This window comes from Marmota flaviventris, chromosome X, assembly GCF_047511675.1.
Source record: "Marmota flaviventris isolate mMarFla1 chromosome X, mMarFla1.hap1, whole genome shotgun sequence".
Classification (NCBI taxonomy): Eukaryota; Metazoa; Chordata; class Mammalia; order Rodentia; family Sciuridae; genus Marmota; species Marmota flaviventris.
The window spans coordinates 29,420,413-29,437,081 of record NC_092518.1 but is presented as its reverse complement, the minus strand read 5'-3'; the positions used below and the strand labels follow the sequence as shown (position 1 = coordinate 29,437,081).

Sequence of the window (16,669 nt, the reverse complement as noted above, 5' to 3'; positions counted from 1 at the left end):
GAACATAGATGCAAAAATTCTCAATAAAATCCTGGCAAATCAAATACAAAAACATATCAAAAAGATTGTGTACCATGATCAAGTGGGATTCATCCCAGAAATGCAAGGTTGGTTCAACATACGGAAATCAATAAATGTAATTCATCACATCAATAGACTTAAAACAAGAATCATATGATCATCTCAATAGATGTAGAAAAAGCATTTGACAAAATACAGCAGCCCTTTATGTTCAAAACACTAGAAAAACTAAGGATAACAGAAACATATCTCAACATTGTAAAGGCTATCTGTGCTAAGCCTCAGGCCAACATCATTCTAAACGAAGAAAAATTGAAGGCATTCCCTCTAAAAACTGGAACAAGACAGGGATGCCCTTTTTCACCACTTCTATTCAACATAGTTCTTGAAACACTGGCCAGAGCGATTAGACAGACAAAAGAAATCAAAGGGATATGTATAGGAAAAGAAGGACTTAAATTAGCACTATTTGCTGACAATATGATTCTATACCTAGAAGACCCAAAAACTCCACCAGAAAACTTCTAGAACTAGTAAATGAATTCAGCAAAGTAGCAGGATAAAAAATCAACACCCATAAGTCAAAGGCATTTCTGTATATCAGTGACAAAGCCTTTGATAAGGAAATGTGGAAAACTAACCCATTCACAATATCCTAAAAAAAAAAAATAAGATACTTGGGAATCAACTTAACGAAAGAGGTGAATGATCTATACAATGAAAGCTACAGAACCCTAAAGAGAGAAATCAAAGAAGACCTTAGAAGATGGAAAGATCTACCTTGCTCTTGGATAGGCAGAATTAATATTATCAAAATGACCATATTACCAAAAGCACTATACAGACTTAATGCAATTCTGATCACAATCCCAATGGCATTCTTCATAGAAATAGAAAAAGCAATCATGAAATTCATCTGGAAAAATAAAAGACTCAGAATAGCTAAAGCAATCCTTAGCAGGAAGAGCAAAGCAAAGGAGGTGACATCACTATACCAGACTTTAAACCATACTACAGTACAATAGTAACAAAAACAGCATGGTATTGGCACCAAAACAGACTGGTAGTCCAATGGTACAGAATAGAGAACACAGAGACTAACCCACAAAATTACAATTATCTTATATTAGACAAAGGTGCCAAAAACATGCATTGGAGAAAAGATACATTTTCAACAAATGGTGCTAGGAAAACTGGAAATCTATGTGCAACAAAATGAAATTGAACCCATATCTGTCACCATGCACAAAACTTAACTCAAAATGGATCAAGGACCTAGGAATTAAACCAGAGACTCTGCATCTAATTGAAGAAAAAGTAGGCCCTAATATTCATCATGTGGGATTAGGCCCCAACTTCCTTAATAAGACTCCTATAGCATAAGAATTAAAACCAAGAATCAATTAATGAGATGGAATCAAACTAAAAAGTTTCTTTTCAGCAAAAGAAACAATCTGTGAGGTGAACAGAGAGCCTATCCTGGGAGCAAATTTTTACCTCTCACACATTAGATAGAGCACTAATCTCTAGGGTATATAAAGAACTCAAAAAGCTAAACACCAAAAAAAAACCCAAATAACCCAATCACAAATGGGCCAAGGACCTGAACAGACACCTCTCAGAAGAGGATATACAATCAATCAACAAATATATGAAAAAAATGCTCATCATCTCTAGCAATCAGAGAAATGCAAATCAAAACTACTCTAAGATTTCATCTCACTCCAGTCAGAATGGCAGCTATTATAAAGACAAACAACAATAAGTGTTGGCGAGTATGTGGGGGAAAAGGGACACCCATACATTGCTGGTGGGACTGCAAATTGGTGCAGCCAATATGGAAAACAGTATGGAGATTACTTGGAAATCCGGGAATGGAACGACCATTTGACTCAGCTATCCCTCTCCTCGGACTATACCCAAAGGACTTAAAAACAGCATACTACAGGGACACAGCCATATCAATGTTTATAGCAGCACAATAGCTAAACTGTGGACCCAACCTAGATGACCTTCGGTGGATGAATGGAATAAAAAAAAAAATGTGGCATATGTACACAATGGAATTTTACCCAGCAATAAAAGAGAATAAAATCATGGCATTTGCAGGTAAATGGATGGCTTTAGAGAGGATAATGCTAAATGAAGTTAGTCAATCCCAAAAAAACAAATGCTGAATGTTTTCTCTCTCTGATATAAGGAGGCTGACTCATAGTGGGGTAGGGAGAGGGAGCATGAGAGAAATAGGTGAATTATAGATATGGAAGAGGGGTGGGAGGGGAAGGGAGGAGGCAGGGAATTAGGAAGGATGGAGGAATGTGATGGACATCATTATCCAACGTACATGTATGAAGACACGAATCGGGTGTCAATCTACTTTATATACAAACAGAGATAGGAAAAATTGTGGTATATATGTGTAATAAGAACTGTAATGCAAAAAAACCAAAAAAAAAAAAAAAACAAAAAACAAAGTACATGTATAAAGACATGAATTGACATGAACACACTTTATATACAAAGATATAAAAAATTGTGCTCTATATGTGTAATAAGAATTGTAATGCATTCCGCTGTCATGTATTTAAAAAAATAAAATCAATTAAATTTTTAAAAAGCCATCTTCCCTTAATGACTATGTAACCTGAAAAAAATTAAAATAAAAAAATATTTGAGAATCAATCAAACAAAAGAGGTGAAAGACTTCTACAATGAAAACTACAGAACATTAAGGAAAGAAATTGAAGAAGACCTTAGAATGTGGAAATATCTACCATGTTCATGCATGGGCAGAATTAATATTGTCAAAATGGCCATACTCCCAAAAGCACTATACAGATTTAATGCAATTCCAATTAAAATGCCAATGATGTTCTTCATAAAAAGAAAAAGCTGGGCTGGGGATGTGGCTCAAGTGGTAGTGTGCTCGCCTAGCATAAGTGAGGCACTGGGTTCAATTCTTAGCACCACATAAAAATAAAATAAAGATATTGTGTCCACCTAAAACTAAAACATAAATATTTTTAAAAAAGAAAAAGCTGTCATGAAATTCATTTGGAAAAATAAGAGCCCCAGAATAGATAAAGCAATCCTCAGCGAGAAAAGTGAAGCAAGAGGCATTACAATACCAGACCTTAAATTATACTACAGAGCTGTGGTAACAAAAAATGGCATGGTATTGGCACCAAAACAGATATGAACACTAATAGAACAGAATAGAAGACAGAGTAGACAAACCCACATAAATACAATTATCTCATACTAGACAAAGGCACCAAAAACACACTGGAGAAAAGACAGCCCTTCAAATGGTGCTAGGAAAACTAGAAATCCTCACATAGTAGAATGAAACTGAACCCCTATATCTCACCCAGCACAAAACTCAACTCAAGGTGGATCAAGTACCTTGGCATTAGACCAGAGACCCTGCACATACTAGAAGAAAAAGCAGGCCCAACTCTCCATTATGTCAGTTTAGGAACTAACTTCCTCAGTAAGACTCCTAAAGGGCCAAAAGTAAAATCAAGAATCAATAAATGGGATGGCATCAAACTAAAAAGCTTCTTCACAGCAAAGGAAACAATCAAGAACATGAAGAGAGACCCAATAGAATGGGAGAAAATCTTTGCCACCTATACCTCAGATAGAACATTAACCTCCAGGATATACAAAGAACTAAAAAAAAAAAAAAAAAAAAAAACAAATAACCCAATCAATAAACTGGCAAAGAACTGAACAAGCACTTCACAGAAGTTGAAATAGAAATGGTCAACAAATATAAGAAAAAATTTTGAACACCTCCAATAATTAGAAAAATGCAAATTAAAACCACACTGAGGTTTCCTCTCACTCCAGTCAGAATGGCAATTATCAAGAATACAAAGAATAATAAATATTGGTGAGGATGAGGGGAGAAAGGTACACTTATACATTGCTGCTGGGACTGCAAATTGGTGCAGACACTCTGGAAAGCAGTAGATATTCATCAGAAAACTTGGAATGGAACCATTATTTGACATAGTTATCACACTCCTTGGTATATATCCAAAGGACTTAAAATCAGTATACTATAATGACACAGCCACTTCAATGTATATATCAATTCACAATAGATAAACTATGGAACCAACCTAGGTGCCCTTCAACAGTTGAATGGCTAAAGAAAATGTGGTACATATACACAATGGAATATTATTTGGCTATAAAGAATGAAATTAGGGCATTTGCCAGTAAATGGATGGAACTAGAGACTATCATGCTAAGTGAAACAAGCCAATCCCAAATAACCAAAAACTGAATGTTCTCTCCGATATGTGGATGCTGACTCACAATAGGCTGGGGGTGGGGGGGTGAGCGAAGGAGAGGCTCACCAGATTGGAAAGAGTATAATTGCGGGAAGGGGAAATGGGAAAAAAAAAAATAGTAGAATGCATTAGACGTAAGTTTCCAGTGCTCATATATGAATACACAACCAGTGTAACTTCACATCATGTACAACCACAAAAATGGGAAGTTATACTCCATTTATATATGATATGTCAAAATATACTCTACTGTAATGTATAACTAAAAAGAACAAATTTTAAAAAAAGAATAAATTTAATACCCATAAAACATATATAATGATTCCTTGCCTAATCTATATTAATCATTATTAGTAGTAAACTCATCACAAAAATATTTAAAAGGAAGAAAATAAGACAGATAATGCAAAGTAAATTCAATGGTGCATGGATCATTAGATTATAGTATTGAAAGCAATAACTAAAATAATGAGTCATTATGATGGGAGTAAAAGAAGATAATAGGAAGAGTGAAACAGAAATGTTTGAGAAGGAAGGGCAACTCTGTGTTCAGGAAAAATAAATTGAACACATGCACTCATCTTCTCTCCCTCTCAAAATATTTCTAACATGTCAGAAAAATGGGAGAAAGGGAATAAGCCTATAATGACATTGAAATTGGGAAAGAGACCATGAGTATACCAGAAAATTTGAAGGGTATCTATTAGACAGAGAATGGATAGAACTGAATTGAGGGATCAATAGAATTGATACACTGTATAGCAGTATGCTATAGGGGAAACAATAAACCCTTTTCCTAGAGGAATAAAACAGAGGCTCCAACTTTAGTGTTGACAGAGAAGAAGACAGTCACACATGGTACAGTGATCATTACAGTTAACTGCTATATATGGAAAATCCAGGATTGATCTACTATCCCACAAAACATGTAAAGGACACAAAAGTAGTCTTTGCCTTCAGGAAAAATTGGAGATCTCTCAAAATAAAATCAACCCCCAGCTATCTGGGAAATTTATGGCACCTACAGTGGATGTTCATGTTTTAAATTCCCCCTTCCTTTTGCATTCTGTCTGGTCTAGAACCCTAAAGTATGTATGTTACCATGAATTGGCAACTTGCTAACAACTTTTGTCTGATTTTTAATTTGGGAAAATAGTTCATGGAAAAACAAACATTCAGAGTATCCAGAGAAACCCTTGTCCTCTGCTTATAGCAAAAAACAAATCTTTTATTTATATATATATATATATATATATATATATATATATATATATATATATATATATGAATGATAATCAAAACTAGAAATAATTAAGGAAAACCATTAACAACTGAAACAAAAATCAAATTAAAAATATAAAATAATGAAGAACTCAGGAGAGATGATATCATTCAATGAAAATTAAAACTGATGAAAACACTCATATTGTAAATGAGCTACTCAAAATTTCTGCATGTATCTATAATTCAAAAACAGAATGGTATATAAGACATAAAGAAGAAGGGAAGAAAAGGAAAAAGGGGAAGGAATAGGGAGAAAAGAATAAGAGATCAGGGAAGGAGAAAGGGAATAATTAAAGAAAAACAGCATGTTTGGAAAATGAACTATAAATACTGATTAAAATATTTACAGAAAAAGTAGAATGCTACAAGCATAAGAAATTAAAGTACAAGAAAGGTGAAAGACAAAAAGTAATTGAGAGCAAAATGAAGGATCAGTAAAATAGTTCCCCTATCCTTGTAATAGAAGATTGAGAGAATAGAAAAAACAGAGGGAAGCAAATAATATAACAGGAGGCAGAAAATAAGGGTTAAATGATTAGTTTTCAATACATAGGGCTTAATGAATGCCAAGGATATTGAATGATGATGAAGAACTTGATGCTGACATTTTAATCTAATAAATTACAAAACTACAGAATAACAGAGAAATAGGAACTATGAAAGAGATCTAAAAGAATGAACATATCATTCCCCAAATGTGACATTAAACTTCTCATGAGAAACACTGGATGCTTCCCCATGATGGAGTAATGCAAGAGACATTGAAAGGGGCTTTCAATATTGGTAACAATACATGACCTTGGAGAACTCTTCTTAGCCTGAGTGCCCATAATCCAGAAATTCCAAATCAAGAAATGGCTTTGAATAACTTTGTTATCTGGACAAAGTTAATCTTTGTTCAAAGTTTTTGGTTGTAGGCAGCTTTTCTTCCCAGGAATAGAAAGGCTTCATTCTCATCAAGAATAGTCTTTTTCTAGGCAATACCCAATGATGAGGTCTGTTTCTCGCTTATCAAAATAGTACAGTAAAGATTTTAAACTGTTACAGTAGTCAACTTCATTAGGAAACAGCCAGCCATTCAATGTGTCTCATTAGTGAGGTTAATAATATAGAATGCTTAATAGAAAATTGTCCCAGAATGCATTGAAGAGACTTTTACAAGTGTGTGTTGTTTGGTCTCATCATATCACCTCTGAGATATTTTCTATTTAAATCAAAAAATGCCTGCTACTATTTATAAACAAATGTATTCATCTCTGCATTATTTATACAAACAAAATATAATGAAATAGCATAAGTAAATGCCCCCTGATGAATGTGAATTGGCAAGTAAATAATGCTGTATGTTTATAATAATATATTGTACATTACCAATCAGTATAATAGTAAAAGGCATGCAGAAAATTAAAACCAAAATCCTAAGGCTTATAAAAACAACAAAAATTAGAATGCTTAGTGGCAAAATTTCTGCATTGCAGCCAAAGTGGAATAAAGAGAAATTTTTAGGCTTGAAAATAGTTAAAAACACAACTCAAATTTAAAGAAAACATGAATCATAAGAAAAAAAACAAAACAGCATCACGTGATTTAAGAAACACAGAAATGGATAAATTTATCCAAAAACTTATATGAGACCAAATATATAAATAAATAAATTGATAAAACCTAAAATGAAGAAAAAATAAAATTATAATTTTAAATTAAGATCAGACTAAAACTTCATAAAGGAGAATTTTAAAACAGAAACACTAGTCACAAGTGATGAACAATAATTTTTAAATGCTTAATCAATGCTTTTCCCCAAAATGAAAATAAATCATTAAGGTATAATGACTTTAAATTTTTAACTCAGGTAAAATGTTTAGTGAAACAAACACCAAAGCAAAAAACTGAAAAGTTTCTGAAAAATTCCCTCTAGCCAGTTGATTTTATGATCAAATATGGAAATTTTCAGTTTCTGTTGCATTAATTTTCCCCACAGCATAAAGAAATATTCGTCAATTAAGTCAGTGAAATTGAAATTGTCCATTAAAAAAAAGAAAAGCAATAACATATTGGAAAATTATTATAGATTTAGCTAAACCTACAAGTGCTGAGAAAGGAGGCAAAAAAGTGTTCTGAGGTTCCATTATAACAGCAACACTGAAACAAGGGAGATGCCCAAATGCTTGTTTAAATGAACAGCAGAGGTTAGTAATTTGATAAAACTGAAGAAGTTTAACAATTTTAGACATGGTGAGTAATAAAACACTTGAAAGGAGGAATGTAAATGTGTTGTCAAAGAGGAGACAGTGTTAAAGGAAATCTGGCCTTGTTCACTAATACTGCCATCTAAGGGCCGGGATTGTGGTAAGCAGTAGAGAGCTCCCCTGGAACATGCGAGTCCCTAGGTTGGATCCTAGCACCACATAAAAATAAATAAATAAAATAAAAGTATCATATCCATCTACAACTAAAAAAATGTTTTTTTTTAAATACTACCATCTGTATACTGAACTATACTCTGGATCTAGAACTGATAGCTTATTTATATTAAAATGTATGATTTCCTATTTTTTTTTAATTTAAAAGGACTTTTTCTACTCATAGTTTACCCTTCTTAATTCACACATCAGGAAATTGAGGTCCAGTGATTTTTCAGTACTTTCCTAAAATTATCAGATATTTAGAAGAAATTTAAAATTATATTATATGTAGCCTAAAGAATTTATATTTCCATTTTTTACTCTTCTTTCTAGCTTATTTATAACTTATCACTTTTAATAGCTTACCAATAATTTAATATTTCATTTCACTTAAAATTAACCCAATAAACAGATCATATTTCAGAATATGATATGAAGAAAGAAATTTAGAGAAACATATAACTATCACCTTCTTATAGACTCTGGAATGGAAAGAGAATGAGGTCCTTCAGGCCAGCCAAAGAGACTGAACCATGTCTGGGCTGCATTTACAACCTTCTGAAAGAAGTTATATGCCTTTGATCCTTCTTCCAGAGAAAAGAATTGCTCATTTTTCTCCTCCTTTCCATCATCTGCCCTTTTTGGTGTTTTGCTTTCATCAAAGTCCAAATCTTCTTGTAATGTGTCCATTCCTAAAATTCACATTTGTTTATAAAAATGATTACTTGACAACAGAGCAAAATATTCTTACAGCTATATCTATTCCTCTGAGTCAATTTACTATATTGTAAAATAAATAATGAGAATATACTTACATTCAAATACTCAAATAATGTTTTTAAAATTTATGAATTTCAAAAGGAAACAATTCTATTTTCTTTTTGCCTTAATGGTATATGAAAATATTCCCAAAGTGGAAGCTTTTACTTCTAACTACATAAGAAAAATGTCTTGACAATTCTTAACCTTTGTTTATTAGACAAAACTAAACTTCAGCTGAAAGAATTATAGGAACAAAAATATTGATTTCAGATTCAAAATGATGTTCTCTTTAAATTAAGTATTTAAATAAAACAAAATACTTTTTGAATTATGGAAAATTTCAAAAATATAGAATGATATTATCAATTTTCTTTTCAAAAATATCTGCCTATTACATGACACAAAAGCAAACTAACTGGAAACTATCTTCACACTATTTAAGTTGGTTTGGTCCATTCAATAAAAAGAAAAAGTTTCAATATTACCCATATCTAGGGAAAGAAATATTTGTGCAGTTAATTGCAAGTAATATCAAATGCATATTTAGCAGTGTTCACTTTTTAAAAGATGGTTTAACCATGGGTCCACCTAGATAATGAAATGACAAAACCATAGTTCTGCAGTTCCCAAACTCTGTACAGAGGTCTCCTATAATGTCACAAAAAATTTACAGAACATCCACTGGATATTTTGCTTGTTTGTTAAATATTACTGAAACATCTGTTAGGCAGCATACATAAGCAACTACTCTCAAGGTTTTTTTGTACTAAACCAGTTAATAAATGCAACTATTTTTACTTTTTGGCCTAGGGAAATGTATTTAAATACTAGAGGTGTTGCAAATCAAGATCTGCTATTGCTCATTGGAGAGAACTCTTGAAGCAGATGACCTACTTAAAACTACTGACAAATCCATGGATTTCTTACTAGAAAAGAATTAACTTTTAAAAAAGATATTAAGCAGACCACATCAAGGACTGAATTTGAGAAATACACTATATTTGCCACATACCAACAAATAAGTTTCCACTTGTAAGTTCGGCATCATTAAATTTAGTAGCAGTGGATGTCATATTTATTGAAGCAGAAGAGGGTAATTCGACATCCTGGTGGGGAAACATAAAACTGCCTCTAGACTTCATTGGACTTCCATCTTTATCTACAAGTGACACATTGGGCAATAGTAAGTAAAATAAATATTCATGGAATTCACCAGCAAATTACTTAACCTGAATTTCATATTTATATAAAAATAATAGAAAAAAGTCTAAAATATTTATTATACTTCAAATAAGATGACAAAAATTTAATATTGATAATGACTTTTTAAACTAAAATTTATTTGATAAGGCAATTATTATAGTATATCAAAGTTATTGAAGAATAAGCAACATTCAACTTTAGGATAAATAAAAATATTTAAAACATTTTAAATTTTCAATACCCCCAAAATGGAATTATTACATATGATGTTCAAAAAAAGATAAAAGAAAATTATTACTAACAAAAGTAATTTTTTCCTAGTTAACTCACTCAAGTGAAATCACTGCTTGGTTATGAGCTGATAAACAAATTTAATGTATCTTCCTGCTAGATTTACTATGTATATTTAGAGAGGGGGTTTGCAAAGCAGAAATCTCAACCAACCAAAGGCAGTGCTGATCAAAGCCAGTACATGTTTATGTAAGTCCAGACATCAGAATATACAACTGTATGTGTGTGTGTGTGTGTGTGTGTGTGTATGTGTGTGTTACAGAATCTCATAGATATTTTTAACTATTTTACACTCAATAGGTATCCATATTCCCCTGAAAGCTATGCCATGATAGTCTACATAGGAGTAACTTTTAGATAGTTCAGTGATAAAACTATTTGAAGATGCATTAGGCAAGGTTTTAAATTTATCAAATGATAAAAAGTTCCTACAGTGAGTACAAAGCCCCAATTCCATCCTTTCAACCAAAGTCATTTGTTCACATCATTCTGTTTAAATCTAGCATATAAGCAGTAACCAATTAATTATACTGCCTTGCTTTAGGGGTATACTTAATTTAAGATTTCACCTTTATTGGGCATGCTATCTTATAGAGCACAGTAGCTAAATATGTATATCCTGAAGTCTCACAAACTTGGATAGAATCCCCTGGGACAAGCTTCTCAGCCTCTCCATTAGTCACCTTCTTAATCTGTAAAGTGAGATCTATAAGGGTATCTAACTTAGAATTTTTGGGAGGACTAAATTATGTAACAAATGCAAGGAAATTAGCAGAACATCACATACCTGGAAAGCATTAAATATATACTAGAAATTATTATACATACTTCTACAAATATTTCCCCAAATGGATGTATTATTTTTAGTCCATGCATTTCATGTTCAATCATCAAAGAAACACAAAGAATTTATACATTTTTTTCTTTTAAAGCTGTAACAATATTACCAATTATATAGCAATTACTCATTTTTATAGGATATTATAAAAATACAAAAGTGATAAAGCAATCACCATCAGTGATAATAGCAGTAGTAATGAAACCATAGTAAAAATAATACCTTCTAGGTATTTATAGTCTATGAGTTATCACAAAAACCCTTTGAATAGATAAAACACATATTATTAATATCCTGCTATTCTCTTATATATACATGTTGTTTAATGAAAGATGATAAATTTGAGCACCTGAGAATTAAAAATAAAATCATATGGCAAAATAATGAGTTTAAAACACAAAAGAGAATTTCTCTCCAGGTTGTGTTTGTCTGAACCCAATCCTATTCCTTTATATTGCATTCTAGAAATTCTCTCCTACCCCAGTACATTAGAAGAATATAAAAATATAACATATTAGAATTAGTCAGAAAAATCTTTTAAATTTTGACAATATGTCAAAATTCTGAGATCTTTGTATTTCTCTTCATCCTGCCAATTAGATAATTCTATAAACTGCTTTCAATGATTTTTTTATGCTCAGAAGACACTATTCCACATATAACCACTCTCTTATGAAAATGTATAGCTAAGAGATGCCTTTCTGATGTTCTATAATTCAGACGACCCATTCTGTAATACTGAATAAATACCTTTTTATCTACCACACACTGTGTGAGGCATTGTGGATACAAGAGTGAAAAGGAGAGAAATGATTCCCATTCTCAATGTCTTATAGATAACAATATCTAGAAAGGGATACAGGTAATAGGCATATTAAGTAAAAATGTGTTAAGGGCAGTGATGGAAATTGCTCAAAACTATGAACATTTACCAGAGAATGCAAAACCCTTGCTCGTAGAGGCAGGAATGATTTTAGGTATGCAGATGATGTAGAGTTTTGTAGAAAAATGCTCCAGATAGGAAAGATTATTAGTAATATCTGGATGCTAGAAAAACTTACAGAAGTTTATTGTGGCTTGAACATAAAGGGAAAGTTGTCTGGAATGAGAATAAGGTCATTGTGTAGGGTAATGCCATATGGGGTCTTCAGAGGAGGCAGGAGAATAGTTTAGAAATCTGCATTGATCCTAAGAAGACATTACAGGAACTTGAATGTATGTACTGTCACTGGAGAGAGAAAGAAGTGAGATGATTTGAGAGGCATTTAGAAGGCAAAGTAATAGGATTTGTTGGACTGGAAGTGTAGTATGATAGAGAGATGACATCATTAAGGATGACAGTTTAGTATCTGGATAAGGACCTACCTAATCTGTTGTAGGTAAATCTACAGAAGTAGGATATACAGAAGAATGAGAAAGGGGAGTTTAGTTTTGGTCATGCTGTTTGGGGGAGGCCTGTGGGAATACAATGAAAGGCGTCCAGAATTCAGTTGAATTCTGAATTCCTGAATCTCTGAAAGGGATTAGCATTGGAGATATATCCCATGTATTATAATTGAAGCCATAGAAGGGAGAAGAGGGGTCAGAACTCCAACAGATGAAAAGAATTTAAAAATACAGAGAGAAGAAGAAGAATTCATGAAAGATGCTTTTAAGTTAGAGAAAACCCAGAGATGTATGGCATGTAGAAGCCCAGAGATAGTCTCAAGAAAGAGAACTGGGGAATAATCAACACTCTTAGACATGCTCAGTAGGCAAATAATGTTTCTTGATCACCCCTATTGTTGAGAGCCATAGCCGAAGGTGCCCCAGCAAACTTCCAGCTGCCAGCAAACTTCCAGCTGCCAGCTGATGATTGGCTTACAGCGGCCCCAGCAAACTTCTAGCTGCCAACTGATTGGCTCCTCTGCGGTGATGCTCATTGGGCTGTTTCCCCACCCTTTCAGACCACGGAGCTGCTCATTGGGGGACTTTTTTTGGCTCCGCCCATGTGACCCAGCCAATAGGCCTCAAGAGCAGGAGGAGTGGGGGAGGTTGAGAGGCTTGTGGGAAGCGGTGGTGGCAGTTGGGCTCTGAAGGTTTTCCTGAAGAGCTGTGTGGTTTGGCGTGTGTGTTCTAAAAATAAAGTTCGTTTATTTTGACAAGTGGCTCCTGAATTGTGCCCAGCCAGACTGCGGCACCCTATAATTCATTTCCTGTTAAAGGGAGGTGAGGTACTCTAATTGCTTACTTTCCTCTGCTACTTTTCTCCCTATCTCTGGGAATTTGACAGTAAGTAAGGAATAAGTAAGGAATAAATACATGGCCTAAATCTTCCCTGTTTACTCCTTGGAATTTTCCTAAAAATATAAAGTCTCCCTTCTCCTCACTGCTGACTTCCTGGAAACTGAACTAAAGCACGTAAGAGGGAGGCAAAAATTGATAAGCAAGTATAAGCAAGGTTATTCGATATAGTAGAGTTTCTGGGTAATGAGATTTAGATAAAGGAAGGGCCTGAGGTAGAACAGCATACTGCTTCTATCCTTGTGACTAGAGGAAAAGGAGGTATGATGGGTTCCAGCACATGCTTGGTATTTGGAACTTCAGAGCGTTATTGTCTGATGGTCTCTATCTCTTTTCAACAGTCAGAAAAATGGCATTCTCTGAGATTGAGACAGAACAGTTTGAATGGGTTTCATCAGATTGGTAAATGTTTGAAGAAGCAAGTGGAAAAAATGAGAAAACTGGTTAAAACACAGAAAAGCCCTCTAACTCAGCACTAAAAATTAAGGACTTGACAGACTACTAAGATGGAGTCTTTTTCCCCATGCTTCATCTTTTCTCTTCTCTGGGACTTACTCCATCATTCGTTCTCTTCTGTGCCTTTCATTTCAATTTCTCCCTATTCACTAACTTTTTTTTTAAAACATTTTTGCTTTTTTTCTTGTCCTTATTTTCTTTTTAATTAATTCATTAATTGTTTTTTATTTGTTTCTTCGTTTATACTTTTGCTGAGGATTAAACCAAGAGCCTCACACACGCTAGGAAATTACCACTGAGCCATATGCTCAGCTCTAATTAATTAATTTTAATTGACAGATAACTTTCTATATTTATTGTGTCTACCCTGTTATTTTGAAGCATACATTGTGAAATGGTTATATCTAGCTAATTTATAAATACATTATCTCATATAGTTATCAATTTTGTGATGAGAACACATTATATCCACCACTTTCTTTACATTTTTTAAGAACACAATGTGTAATTATTAACTACAGTAACGTTTCTGACAACTGATCTGAAATTTATTCCTGCTTTCAATTTGTAATTATGTACCTTTGATCTTAGCTTTTCTCACAATCTCTCCTGCAGCAATCTCAGCTGTTCTACTGACTATTCTCTATGCTACCTTAATTTATTTTATATGAATATATCCCAGCAACTGCTCCCTTTATAAATCATTGATATTCAAAAATCCACAGAATGTTCCCAGTACTATAAAGTAAAGGGCTAAACAGTATGGCCCTGCACCTCCATCTCATGCCTTATGTCTCCCATTACAACCCTATGTTTTTGCTATTTCACTGTTCACACAAAACATCCTGGTAAAGATCATCATTTGTCAAGCTCTACATGAATGTCATCTCTTCTATAAATCATTCCAGAACCCCAACATCAGCAATAATCTCTGTACCACCTCCACATGCCCAACACTTCAACTGGTTCATATATAAAGTCCTTAATTAAATATTCTTAGTAAATAATTTATTTATGTAGCTTTTATTAGATTGTTTACTTTTGGAATCAAGAGACACTGTCATATTCTACTAATAAGAAACACAAGTCCTGGCAATGGCAGCTGTTTAATAAACACCTGTTAATTTAAAATTCACTCTATATCTAGATATTGGCCCTGGGTAACAAGAATCTATACAATGAGTTAGAGAGAAAACAATCCTAAACAACTTACCATCCTTTAAAATAATTTTTTGCTTATCAAGATGAATTGCCAAATATGGATATATAGTAAGAATACAGTTTTCTGCTGTTGCTGTAACTGGAAGTGAAAACCTAAAAGTGAAAACATTATATTTCAATAAAATAAAATTTTCATAAGCAGTAAATACAGTGAAATATTTCTAAGTATCCCAGATTCCTTTAATGATGTTGACACGAATTATTTATCTTTTTCTTCCCACTGCCTTTGTTTTTATTAACAACATATCTATCTTAAAAGGTTTGAAAACTTTTATTTTAAAAATTTTAACAAAGATTGTAAATTCCACTTTCAAGTGTGTTCTATAATATAGAGTGTCACTATGCAGGTACATAAACACAGATTTGGGTCATTTTAGAGTTGAAGTGGACCCCGAGTTAATTTATTCAAAGTAATAATTGTTTAGATTAAATAACATAGTTTACCCAAAGATACCATTATCATTGCCATTATGGAAAAAAATGTTAGTTTTTGTTTTAACTATGAATATAGAAGGGTGAGATAAAAGAGAAAAGCAAATGCTGTGGATGCTCTGCCCTTAAGCCCTTATCACCTAAGATATTATATACTTGTGCTATGCTCCTTTTCTCTGGGTGTACACAGTGTAACTTTCTTCAGAGAACTTCCCTTAGGCTACTAAAGCTGCTCAAAATCAGAAGAGCCTGGAAGTTTAGGTTCCTTAGGGAATTCTCATAAGCAATGACTCCGTGGTATGGGCTTTTCAAATCGCAGCTCCTTTGCCTCAAATAGGAAAAAAAAAAAGTGGGGGTGGGAGGACAAAAACAAAACTGGTGTCATCTTAGTTTCTCCGAATACCAAAAGATCAGGCTGAGCCTGGGACTTTGATTTAAATGTCATTTATTTGTGGTGATTCATTCTCTGTTCTGCTTATACTAGTCTCTTGTGTTTTCATAAGAATACTTCTATATCACATATCCCTGACTGTTCGTTTAAAAGCCAGTTTGTGGACAATACTACAAAAGATAACTACCAAAATAACAAAGAAGCACTATCACTTCCTATTTGTAAAATGCTAAATAATTAATGAAAATAAATTTCTTTCCAAGGGCAAAAAAAACACCAAAACCAGAAATAAACTGTTGGTTTACATTCTCTTGTAAAACTAGTTAACTGAAGATTATAACATTCAATTTTAGATGTTCTTCAGAGCAAAGAATAATCAACATATAAAATGCCATAAGAAGGAAGGAAATTGTGTCATTTACTGGTAAATGAATAGAACTAGAGAACATCATGCTAAGCCAAATAAGCCAAATACAGAAATTCAAGGGTTGAATGTTTTCTCTTATATGTGAAAGCAAGAGAGAAATAAGTAATTTATTTATTTATTATTTTTGATTCATGGGATTGAACCCAGGGAGACTTTACCACTGAGCCACATTCACAGTTTATTTATTTTATTTTGAGACATTGTATCACTAAGTTGCTTAGGACCTCACTGAATTGCCAAAGCTGACCTCAAAAATGCAATCATCTTGCCTTACTCAGCCTCCCAAGTAACTGGGATTACAGATATGTGCCACTGGGACCAGAAATAAAGAATTTATAAAGGGATCTCATG

General features: G+C 33.2%; 1 protein-coding gene across 1 annotated transcript in view; it reads right to left on the bottom strand.

The window, feature by feature from the left end:
* Cfap47 (cilia and flagella associated protein 47) overlaps positions 1-16,669 on the bottom strand; it is a 410,015-nt gene that overhangs the window by 274,154 nt on the left and 119,192 nt on the right. The window contains exons 27-29 of the mRNA XM_071606058.1: positions 15,061-15,161; positions 9,789-9,935; positions 8,484-8,706 (exon numbers count right to left, since the gene is read on the bottom strand). Of these exons, the coding sequence (XP_071462159.1) occupies positions 8,484-8,706; positions 9,789-9,935; positions 15,061-15,161 (471 nt within the window). The remainder of the gene's footprint in view (positions 1-8,483; positions 8,707-9,788; positions 9,936-15,060; positions 15,162-16,669) is intronic.